At 44.1% G+C, this 13,150-nt stretch overlaps 1 protein-coding gene across 1 annotated transcript; it reads left to right on the plus strand.

The window, feature by feature from the left end:
• The first annotated feature begins 1,752 nt into the window (after positions 1–1,752).
• LOC142139768 (odorant receptor 131-2-like) lies at positions 1,753–2,646 on the plus strand. The gene has a single exon (XM_075197639.1). The coding sequence runs from the start codon at positions 1,753–1,755 to the stop codon at positions 2,644–2,646; it is 894 nt and encodes a 297-aa protein (XP_075053740.1).
• The last annotated feature ends 10,504 nt before the right edge of the window (positions 2,647–13,150 follow it).

The following is a 13,150-nucleotide window of genomic DNA, read 5'->3' on the forward strand; positions in this document are numbered from 1 at the left end:
ATGCAACATCTATGGGCCAAACAGTCTATCTATGCATGCACCTTCTAAATGCCAGACAGTCTACGCATGCAACATCTATGGGCCAGACAGTCTATGAATGCACCGCCTTTGGGCCAGACATTCTACACGTGCACCGTCTAAGGGCCAGACATTCTACGCGTGCACCGTCTAAGGGCCAGACATTCTACGCGTGCACCGTCTAAGGGCCAGACATTCTACGCGTGCACCGTCTAAGGGCCAGACATTCTACACGTGCACCGTCTAAGGGCCAGACATTCTACGCGTGCACGGCCTTTGGGCCAGACATTCTACGCGTGCACTGTCTAAGGGCCAGACATTCTACGCGTGCACCGTCTAAGGGCCAGACATTCTACGCGTGCACGGCCTTTGGGCCAGACATTCTACGCGTGCACCGTCTAAGGGCCAGACATTCTACGCGTGCACCGTCTAAGGGCCAGACATTCTACACGTGCACCGTCTAAGGGCCAGACATTCTACGCGTGCACGGCCTTTGGGCCAGACATTCTACGCGTGCACTGTCTAAGGGCCAGACATTCTACGCGTGCACCGTCTAAGGGCCAGACATTCTACGCGTGCACGGCCTTTGGGCCAGACATTCTACGCATGCACCGTCTAAGGGCCAGACAGTCTACGCATGCACCAACTATGTGCCAGGCAATCTATGCCTGCACCGTATATGGGCCAGACACAAATCATATCATCACAAGTTGGACTTCATCAGTGAATCACCAGATTCTATCTACACTCCGACAGTCCCAATAATGGACTAAAAGCACTTAACCACTTTACAAGCTAAATTGTGACCTTTTGGAAACATTACTGCCCTTTTGTATTTGATGTATGCTTTATTATCTTTTATGTCAGTCTGAATTATATGGTACTGCTCTACCCTGCACACCTTTCCTTCTTGTATCTGTTTTATAGAGTTATACCCACTGAGCATGATACAAAGGAGGTAGCAGGTTTGAGATTACTGACAATATTAATACTAAGGATGCTGCGTTACAATTCTGTGTTACTGATGTCACAAATAGAACCATGAGTTCAGAAGCTGATAAAATGTGCCAATTTTTATTGTAGCTTAGACAGAGGTTTGAACAAAGAAATGTATATATTGGTAGTAAGTCTATAGAATCAGTGACGGAACTACCGTTTGTGCACTGGGGCCCATGAACATAATGGGGCCCGCTGCACGGCAGATGCAGGGGGTCAGAAATAGCATGCTGTAGGCCTCGGCTCCCTCCTCCCCACTTTCCTGCCCTGAGGCCGACAGCTCGCTAGTGTCGGGTCTGTTTAGAATGCAGGATTAAATGAAGATAACTAGGTGGGTATACTAGGCCCCTGAAACAAAAAATTATGAAACACATTCTCTGAAGCACAAGGTTAAGCATAATATTTGAAGCAAGGGATCCGGAAGCTCAGGTTAGCAAAGTGGTAGCAAAATTGTGTTCATATAGGCCAGCATTTAAAGGCCAGGCATAGGTGAATTTAAACTGCTGGGAAATATTATATAATACCAGATTCAGGACTCCAACGCTGGTTACATTGATTTTCATTAAATCTCCAGATATTTACAACTGTACTATATGCTTATTTGTCCAATAGAAATAAATAGATTTGTGAGGAGTTTGCTTTTGACAAATGTTATGTTTATGTTTTCTAGTTTAAATAGTGCACATCATTTTATTTGGACTTTAACCAATGGCTAACTCTACCCAGCTTGACAGCAACATGACTGCACAAGAGAATAAGACCAAAAAGGTTGTAATGATGACTTATTTGATATTAGTGCTCCTATTGTTTTGTATTTTCTTGTACTTCATGGCTGTGATACTAAATGCCTTCTTCACGATTCCTCATGTCCGAGAGAACCCTCGCTATATACTGTTTATCCACATGCTCGTTAATGATCTAGCATATCTAGGTACTTCTTTTCTTCTATTTGCCTTTGCTGTCTATTTAGTATACCTGCCTCTGCCAATCTGCTATATACTTCTCAGTTTCTCCACCTGTGCATTTAAGATTACTCCTTACAATTTGGCGGTCATGTCTTTGGAACGCTACGCAGCCATTTGCCACCCATTTAAACATGCACAGTTGTGCACTGCCCAGAGATCTAGTGCCGCCATTGCAATCATGTGGACAGTGGGGCTCATTCCGCTGTTTGCCGAATTTATTACATTTTGCATGACTGTAGAAAAACTCGTCTTTTCATTCAATATCATCTGCAACTGGCCATTGTTAATGGTGAATGAAGTACAAAACGTCTTAAGAACTCTAATTACCATTATTAGCTTTACCATTGTTGCACTGATAATCGTTTATACATACATCAAAGTTATGCTGGTCGCTCGGAGGATTGGTTCTGGGAAATCTGCTTCTAAGGCTGGAAAAACTGTCTTGCTCCACGCGTTTCAGCTCATGTTATGTATGTTGTCTTTCACTTCTTCACATACTGAAAAATTTTTTGCACCATATTTTCAGTATATGCCAATAATTAACTTCTTCCTGCTCATGTGTCTTCCCAGATTTATCAGTCCATTAATTTATGGGATTAAAGATGAAGTACTTGGTAAACATATGAAAAATGTGTGCTCATCCGGAAGGATATCATTTGTAAAATGATACAGAGTGAATTGGGAAGATATGTTATATAGGTGGAAAATAAATAAATAATAAGTTGGTTGAACAATTTTAAGCTTGATTTGCATTCTTCATTCATTACTACAACATCTACATTTCCTACACTAAATCTGGGGCCGTCATATTTACTAGACCCCATCCGGCTACAAAGGGGGTAGTTAGTAAGAAATTGCTCCAACTCAAGACTATTTCAGATGAGGTCAAGAGGACCCCACTAAAGCATAGAGTTACTTTACTGTGTCATTTTTAAAACAGTGCAGAATGTGGGATCATATAAACTATTTCCCTTCCCTAATGTTAGGCGCATTTTTATATTTCCATTGCCCCACAGCACACGAGGTGGAACAAAGATGCCCCTTCACCACCAAAGGGGCTATTTTTTATTAATCCCGTGCCCAAAAACACAGGGCAGGGTGTAAGCACTCCAGTTCTAGATCGGGGGACATTGGCATTTATTCATTAAGGAACTTAGGCCAGAATTTAAGTATTTTTTTTTACTTAAGTTTTCTGGACAAAACCATGTTACAATGCAAGGGGTGTAAATTACTTTATTATTTTGCACATAATCTAAATACTGGCTGCTTTTTCATGTAACACACAATTATTTGACAGGTTATTTGACACTGAAATTTAAAGTTGATGTTTGTGTGCTACATGAAAAAACAGCCAGTATTTAAATTATGTGCAAAATAATAAACTAATTTACACCCCTTGCATTGTAACATGGTTTTGTCCAGAAAACTTAAGTAAAAAATCTCACTCAAATTCTTGCCTAAGTTCTTTAATGAATTAGGCCTATTGTCTTCAGAGTAATGCAAAGCTGGATCTGTCCTACTCGACCACCTACATGTTGGTGGGTGGGATATGGATCCAGCCGTTAGGCATGAAGTAAGCTGCTTTCTAGGCTCCTTAAGGGATCATTTTAATTACTTCATAGATGTCAGCAAGGCGGATCCTCAGTACTGCTGTGGGTACTTACTTTTTGCAATTTGTGGAATATTTTGATCACTTTCTGCTTGAGAGGTCACTGAGCATTAAACAGTGAAGGAGCACATACAAAATTACTTAAACATGTGATTTTTTTGATAGAGTACACAGTGTTGATCTTATGGAGGATATGCAGACTAAAGTTGTCAGTCGAGAACCAAACAGAATCACGTCTAACTTTATCAATGACTTATAACTCAAATGAAATTTGAAGTGGCTCCTCCTCTATGTTTATCAATCTTAAAATGATGCAAGGCACGTAACTTATCGTTAGATGTACATTATCTGCAAAGACAGTTGGAAATATTGAATGTGGCAGGTGAAGACCAATTGGGACAAATGTTAAGTTATCCATCTGAGTTGCCCAAAATATTGAAAAATATAAATATGAAGGTGTGCAGCTGTAAGGTGCAGAGGTGTCTGTCTTTCAGTGGTGGCGGAGGGGGGTAGTCAACAACGTGTTTCATCCCATGTGGATGATTCTTCTTTCCCTGAAGAAGTCCCCACATGGAAACATGGATGAAAGCATTGAATAGCTACACCCAGGGATGACTGCATGCACAATCACCCAGACAACACCAGAAACCTTTAGACTCTGGCTATGGACAGCCCACAGCTGCACATTACAAGTGCTCTAATAAGAGCAAAGGAAAAGAGCTGCATGGCTCCATTCAAGAGTGCAAAGCTACACACACAGTGCATCCAGATCCTCTTGGTCACTGCTCTAAGATGACTCTTCATTTCTTTGACCTTTAATAAACCATTTGTTGCTTTTTAATTATTGTCTTCCATTCATTACTTCTCACCTATCCCCTTTCACTCACCCCAGTCTTCTGTCCTTCCCCTGCTCCTCTCAATCTCATTGTCTCACTTGCTCCACTCCCTCTGCATGCACTGTTCCAGCTGCACACACCCTGTCCAGTCACCATTACCTACACACACTGACATTATCTCCTTCACTCCTACAGCTGACAAGACCTGACCATTACCTACACCTACACCCATTGCCCCTCTGCAACCCCAATCATAACACCTCTTACAGTTTCCTGCATTCCAGTCTAAGTAACACATCCACATAGACAGCAACATGCCCCCCACACCAGCACTCACCTTTCACAGTGACCCTAATGCCATCCTGGGACACCTCTGGTCAACTACAAGACAAGAGACTTGCACTTATAAACTCACATTAATTTCTCCTGTCTCATCCTAGGATTATTCTACCTCATCAATCTCCACACACAATTTATCATTTCCAAACCATTATCTTCATCCCTGATCTAGCTACCTCCTACCTTACCACACACTTGTACATAGACCGCTAACACGTACTCAGATCCCTCCAATTTTATATACATTAATTCTTTTCACAAGTCTCCCTCATTACATCCTACATATATTTTAATCCAATTCACCACTAAGTTCCACCCTTACTATTTTTTATCTTTCTAACCCTCCCGTGTGCCCATTACTTGTTCGTATTTCAAGGCATGTGACACACACTTTCATCTTATTCCTAAATAAGCGGCATGCACATGACTTCAGACTTGTGACTATTTTATATTTATTTTTCCATTTCTCATTATAGAAACTTTCCCCACACTTCAACCAATTCAGAAATAATTACTGCACTGCAGACCCCCACATACCCAAATGAGAACAATATTTAACATTGCAGCAGTCACTTACTTGATCACTATAAGTTTACTCAAATGTCAATGTGGATTGTATTGAACAAACAAGCAGGTACAATATATGGATGAGACAGAGAGGTTATTAATATTCTTCTATGCGTTGCCATTTTAAAACTTGCGGCTCCTTTGTTACCGTTACAGCTGATAGTTGCATGGATCTTACCTCCCTTTCCCTTTTCTATGCCCAATATAACAATCCCTAGTTTTTTCCCAAATAAATACACAAGACGTGTGTGTCCAAAAAAACTACTTTTTTTTAAAAGAAACTTCAGCAACATGGTGGCAACGAAACAATACTGCAAGTTCCAGCACCAGACTGTGGGCAGGATTCACTAAGGAAAGTTAAGCAAAAAATCAAAGTTTTCTGGGCAAAACCATGTTGCAATGCAAATTAGTTTATTATTTTGCACATAAGGAAAACACTGTCTGTTTTTTCATGTAGCACACAAATACTTGGTAGCTTATTTGTAAACTGAAATTCAAAGTTGATCTAGGACATGCCCTACTCCAAATATAAAACTGCCCTCACATTTTAAATTTACCTCCCCCTCCAATGCAACATGGTTTTGCCTTACTTACTTTTGCTTAACTTTCCTTAATGAATCAGGCCCCGTAACCTTAAACACTTGGAAATGCCAACCACACCCTGAGCTTAGACTCTAGGGGTTTCAATTAAGAGTCGGACGCAAAGTCCGTCTAAGATGTGTGCGAGTGGAAGTGTGCTGCAGCTTGGTAGGGTATTACGAGTGGCATGCAACCCCAGTTGCATCCCAGTAATACCCTACCGAGCTGCGAGCAGTTCGTGCACCGAGCTAACTACTTGCGCCACCTAATTCCTGACGCACATTTTTAGCCCTTTTTTGATGTGTGTCGCGTCTGTGCCTTACTGCATCTAGGATTTACTTACGAGGTCACACCTTCACAATTCCATGTTCCGCCCTTTTCCTCGTAGTAAGCCGAAAGCTGTCGCAAGTGTAAATTGCATCCAAGATGCAGGCGGATAAGGTGCTTGCTGTACATGCGTGATAGTGGTTTTTTGGTCGATGCACCTAAAACGGACTTTGCGTCCAACTCTAAATGAGGCCCTGGATGTCCAATTGACCTTACTCTGCTTTGCACAAAGGACCCCCCACAAGGCTGATGTAATGCAGTTTAGCTGCAACTTGACAGGGATGTCCCCAGGGCCATTCCTTGCCCCACCCAAAGGTCTCTGACTGCAGTGCTTTCCCGTCTTGCTGTGAGCCATCTACAAACCATAAAAACATGTTCTTTTTAATACATAAAAGTTCCTCCATTACTGTAGCATTTTCCCTAGAAACAGTCAATAATTTGTTAACATGCTTGCCACTTCGTTGTTTCTCCTACAAATGAAAACACATGACATAGAACTAATGGAAAAGGAAGTCCACTCCGTCCGCCCTCCCCTGGTTGGTTCAAATAAAACCAAATAAAAGTTCTTTGCATAATGCCCTATCTGTTTCTACTTTTAACTGAGTGTAGATCACCAAGCCATTTAAAAACAACACAATAAAATACAGATGAGAATTGTTTTTCACAGTATAATAATTCATTGAGATAAAAATAAACAAAAAAAAACTGCAGATGAAGGTCTTGTTGCACATAAAAAAAAGGTATTGCAAGTTATCTCCCGGGTTCAACAACTTTAGCAAGAGAGCAAGAACAAAAGGCTTCAAGTCAAGACTGGTATCAAGCGTAAATTCACAAAGAAAGTTCAGAAAGGACAATAATTTATAAATGAAGACTGTATACTAAGGGGGGTATTCAATTGTTAGCGTTAACGGAAAAAAATATTACCGTTTATACGGTAATATTGCGCGCGAAAAGAGTTAATACGGTAGTTTACTCTCGGAATTAACGCTAAGATTTTTTGAGCGCTCGTTTTTTTTCGTTAACGCTAACAATTGAATACCCCCCTAAAAGTTTAACCATTATGGATATTATTTTAATAATTTGTTATATTGTCATGTGTTAAATAAGTCGGTAAATAAAATAAGTATTAACATAAGAATTATTACAAGAATAAACTACTAGATTTTAATATTTTTAAATGAAAATAAGATATTTTAGAACACAGACTAAGTGGTATATTTACTAAACTTTGGGTTTGAAAAAGTGGAGATGTTGCCTATAGCAACCAGATTCTAGCTATAATTTATTTAGTACATTCTACAAAATAAAAGCTAGAATCTGATAGGTTGCTATAGAAAACATCTCCACTTTTTCAAACCTGCAGTTTAGTTATTATACCCCTAAATGTGTAAGTTGATTCTAGAGGGTAAATGTATAAAGCTGCGATTTTGAAAATCCAGTGATTTTCTCGGACGAGTTTAAGCTCGCCGATGTATTAACCTGCGGTTTGATGTAAAATCGCCGGAGATGAGTTATTTTAAAAATCGCTTGTTTCAAATCCCAGTCCCGATTTTTTCCAATCTAGCTATACAAATCTCTAAATGTATGGTGCTGAGATTTAGCGAACACCACTGTGTTTGAAATAAAAATCGGCAGATACAACACGCTGATTTCTATAGGCGAGATTGCAAGACACATCACTGTTACACTGCCTGCCTATATAGCAGCAGGACCCAGTGGCTGTCTAAAGTTTAAAAATAGATGAATGTTTTTTTTTTTTAAAATGCATGGGGTTTCCCATCCAAGCACTATTAACCCTAGTGCTGCCAGCCTACTGCAGGTTGCGTGAAAATTAGGTAAAAATTTGCGTGGGGTCCCCACAATTTTCATGCAATCAGCACTACGTAATCCAGGCGGGGTTGGTGGCACTATAGCAGGGGGACACATTGCAGGGGTCCCCCTGCCATAATGACAAACCAACCCCAGGCTGTGCCTTTACAAGCAATCGCCGCTTTAAAGATCCGTCAGTACTTATACATGCCCTTATTTCATCTACATGTGATAAGTGCATATCGCTACTGATGCTGGATTTCACAATGAGGAATTTGTTTGCTATGTTTTTATTTCAAAAACAATATGTTCCAGCATGTGTCTGGTAATAAAACTTAATATATATTTTTTTATGCAAACCAATAGTGGATATTTATAAGACTCTTCTATTTCCCTATTGGGGATTTATTCAGAGTGAAAAACAATTTTTATCTCCATGATATAAATGTTAAAGACTAATTTTTTCTTTTATGTTTGTTTCTACATTGTCTTATATCATTCAGGCAGTTGGATGTTATTTCACCTTAAGGATGTCCAGATATCATATTAAGTATTAATAGAGTTTGTGATTCAACATGTTAGTCTATGGTTAACATACGTAAAGGAACTCTTTAATTCATTTTTTTACTTTCCTACAAATGTTTTTAGTACTAGTAAGATATCTACATAGACGCTTTTTCTTCCCACCTATAATAGCCTCTAAGATACTTGCTTATAGTTATGATTATTGTCAATTAACCCTTCTCCTGCTGAGTCCCTGGCTTATCTGTATCAACTGATCTACTGTGTACCGACCCGGCTTGTCAATTAACCCTTCTCCTGCTGAGTCCCTGGCTTATCTGTATCAACTGATCTACTGTGTACCGACCCGGCTTGTCAATTAACCCTTCTCCTGCTGAATCCCTGGCTTATCTGCACCAACTGATCTACTGTATACCGACCCAGCTTGTCAGTTAACCCTTCTCCTGCTGAATCCCTGGCTTATCTGCATCAACTGATCTACTGTGTACCGACCCGGCTTTTCAGTTAACCCTTCTCCTGCTGAATCCCTGGCTTATCTACATCAACTGATCTACTGTGTACCGACCCGGCTTTTCAATTAACCCTTCTCCTGCTGAATCCCTGGCTTATCTGCACCAACTGATCTATTGTGTACCGACCCGGCTTGTCAGTTAACCCTTCTCCTGCTGAATCCCTGGCTTATCTACATCAACTGATCTACTGTGTACCGACCCGGCTTGTCAATTAACCCTTCTCCTGCTGAGTCCCTGGCTTATCTGTATCAACTGATCTACTGTGTACCGACCCGGCTTGTCAATTAACCCTTCTCCTGCTAAATCCCTGGCTTATCTGCACCAACTGATCTACTGTGTACCGACCCGGCTTGTCAATTAACCCTTCTCCTGCTGAATCCCTGGCTTATCTGCATCAACTGATCTACTGTGTACCGACCCGGCTTGTCAATTAACCCTTCTCCTGCTGAATCCCTGGCTTATCTGCATCAACTGATCTACTGTGTACCGACCCGGCTTGTCAATTAACCCTTCTCCTGCTGAATCCCTGGCTTACCTGCATCAACTGATCTACTGTGTATCGACCCGACTTGTCAGTTAACCCTTCTCCTGCTGAATCCCTGGCTTAACTGCATCAACTGCATATAAAACATTATTTTATATGCCATTATTTTGTTTTTCCTGATTGTACATTTACAAGTTTCTACTTTTTACCTGTTATTATTCTACTATTTATATGCCTTTATCTTGTTTTTCCTGATTTTATATTTACCAGCAACTAGTTTTACCTGTTATTATTCTTGCCTATTTCCATTGTCCTTATTACCTCTCCTTCTATTATTCCTTGCCTTCCACGCCCTAATTGGTTATTGTCCTCCATCTTGCTATTGTCTCCCTGCTTATTCTTACCTGTTATCCGCTGTCCTTACTATCTTACTGTTCTGCTATCATTCTTACCTGTCTTCATTGTCCTTATTATCTCACTGTACTGTTGTTCCATGCCCTCCACGCCCTAATTCGTTATTATCTTCCACCTTTTCATTGTCTTCCTGCCTTTGTTCTTACCTGTTTTTCACTGTCCCCACTATCTCACTGTTCTGTTACTCTCTCTCCCTACTATGCCTCCCCGCTCTCACTCCATACCCATACTCTCCCCCCGCCCTACCTCTCCCGTTCCTCCCCGCCATCCCCGCGCGCTGCTCATCTTGCTAACCTCATCCCCATTTCCCCCCTCTCCTCTCCCCCTTTCTTCTGTGCCCTCTGGAATGCCAGATCCGTCCGCAACAAGCTGACTGCTATCCACGACCTCTTTCTATCCAACTCCTTTAACCTTCTTGCCGTTACTGAAACCTGGCTCTCCGATTCTGATACTACTTCCCCCGCTGCCCTCTCCTATGGTGGCCTCTCCTTCACCCACTCCGCCAGGCCTGGTGCCTGCCCTGGCGGTGGAGTTGGCGTCCTCCTCTCCTCCACCTGTACTTTTCGTGTCATTCCCCCTGAACCCTCCCTCTCCTTCTCCTCTTTTGAAGCTCACTCCATCCGCCTCTTCTACCCCATCCATCTCCGCATCACTGTCATCTACCGCCCCCCTGGCCCCACCTCCCTCTTCCTTGACAACTTTGCTAGCTGGCTTCCTCACTACCTCTCCTCCGATCTCCCCTCGATCATTCTCGGTGACTTTAATATTCCCATCGACAACCCCACCTACCCTGCTTCCAGCAAACTGCTCACCCTCTCTTCCTCCCTTGGTCTCACCCAATGGACCTCCTCCTCTACCCACTGCCTTGGTCACTCCCTTGATCTTGTCTTCTCCTACCTATGTAATCTCTCTGACTTCTCCATCTCTCCCTTTCCTCTATCCGACCACCATCTTCTCTCCTTCTCTCTCTCCTCTTCTCCTGCTCCCCTCCCCCTGCCCAAACCTACTCTGTCCATACGCAACCTCGATGCTCTTGACCCTGCCTCTCTATCCTCCTCTCTCGATACCCTCCTTTCTCCCCTTTCCTCCCAGGCCTGCCCTAACCAGGCGGTCTCCCTCTACAATCACACCCTCACCTCCGCTCTGGACGCGGTCGCCCCTGCCCACTCCGTCCACCCCCGCTGCTCCAAACCCCAACCCTGGCACTCCAAATTTACCTGCTTCCTCCAAAAATGCTCCCATTCCGCCGAACGTCACTGGAGAAAATCCCGCTCCCTGGCTGACTTCCTCCACTTTAAATTCATCCTTTCATCCTACAGCTCTGCCCTCTCACTCGCTAAACAATCTTTCTTTAAATCCCTCATCTCTTCCCAGTCCTCTAACCCCCGCCGCCTTTTTGCCACCTTCAGCACTCTCTTTGCCCCCTCCCCTCCCCCCCACCCCCTCCTCCCTGACTGCCTCTGATTTCGCCTCCTTCTTCTCCTCTAAAATCGAGGCCATCCGACTTGAAATCTCCTCCTCCACTCTCTCTTCCACCCCTCCCACTCTTCTGTCCTCCCCCCCAACCACCTTCCCCTCCACTCCTTCCATCCCACCACCGGCGAGGAAGTCCACTCTCTCATTTTATCCTCCCCCCCACTACCTGCCCCCTGGATCCCATCCCCTCCCACCTTCTTCGCTCCCTTTCCCCCACCACCTGCTCCCACCTCGCTCACCTCTTTAATCTCTCCCTCTCCACTGGCATCTTCCCCTCCTCCTTCAAACATGCTCTCGTATCCCCCATTCTTAAGAAACCTAATCTCGACCCCACTTCTCTCTCGAACTATCGCCCCATATCTCTTCTCCCTTTTGCCTCCAAAATTCTCGAGAGGCTCGTCTGCAGCCGTCTCACCTCCTACCTTTCTGAATACTCCCTCCTTGATCCTCTCCAGTCTGGTTTCCGCCCCCTCCACTCCACTGAAACTGCCCTGGCTAAAGTCACCAATGACCTCCTCTCTGCAAAAGCCAGGGGCCACTTCTCCCTTCTCATCCTCCTTGACCTCTCTGCAGCCTTTGACACCGTTGACCAGCCCCTCCTCCTTCACACCCTCCAGTCTTTCGGCCTCTCCGGCCCAGTCCTGTCCTGGTTCGCCTCTTACCTTACTCACCGTTCCTTCTCTGTCACCACCTCTGGGTCTCTCTCCCCCCCATCCACCCTTCCAGTCGGGATCCCTCAGGGCTCTGTTCTGGGACCCTTACTCTTCTCTCTATACACCTCCTCCCTGGGTGAACTCATCAGCTCCTTCGGCTTCAGCTACCACCTTTACGCTGACGACACTCAACTATACCTCTCCTCTCCTGATCTCTCTCCCTCCCTCCTCTCTAGGGTGTCCGCCTGCCTCTCTGCCATCTCCTCCTGGATGTCCTCTCGATTCCTCAAACTTAACCTTGCCAAAACTGAGCTCATAGTTTTTCCTCCCTCTCATACCCCATCCCCTTCTGACCTCTCCATCACTGTCGACAACACCTCTATCTCCCCTGTCCCCCAACTTCGCTGCCTTGGTGTCATCCTCGACTCCTCTCTCTCCTTTGGCCCCCACATCCTCTCTCTTGCTAAATCCTGCCGCTTCCAGCTGCGCAACATCGCTCGCATCCGGCCCTTCCTCTCCCAAGATGCCACCAAATGCCTTATCCACTCTCTGATCATCTCCCGCCTGGACTACTGCAACCTCCTCCTCACTGGCCTCCCCCACTCTCATCTCGATCCCCTTCGATCCGTCCTTAACGCTGCAGCTAGGCTTATTTTCCTCTCTCGCTGCTCCTCTTTTGTCTCCCCCCTCTACCTAGCCCTTCACTGGCTCCCATTCCCCTTCAGAATCCTCTTTAAGCTCCTCACACTCACCTACAAGGCCCTCGCCAACTCCACTGCGCCCTACATCTCCACCCTCCTCTCTATTCATGCTCCATCCCGCCCTCTCCGTTCTGCCTCTGACCGTCACCTCTCTTCCCCCCTTATAACCTCCTCCCACGCGCGTATCCAAAACTTCGCCCGCGCTGCCCCCCTCCACTGGAACAAGCTCCCTACCTCCATCAGAACTTCCCCTAATCTGTCCAGCTTTAAACGGGCCCTAAAAACCCACCTTTTTCTTAAAGCCTTTCTGTCTCCCACTTAACTTCCTACCTTATCTTCTGCC

Source organism: Mixophyes fleayi, chromosome 2 (genome assembly GCF_038048845.1).
Source record: "Mixophyes fleayi isolate aMixFle1 chromosome 2, aMixFle1.hap1, whole genome shotgun sequence".
NCBI lineage: Eukaryota > Metazoa > Chordata > Amphibia > Anura > Limnodynastidae > Mixophyes > Mixophyes fleayi.

Coding starts and splice junctions, on each gene's coding strand:
- LOC142139768 (XM_075197639.1), top strand. CDS start 1,753: ATGACTGCACAAGAGAATAAGACCAAAAAGGTTGTAATGATGACTTAT.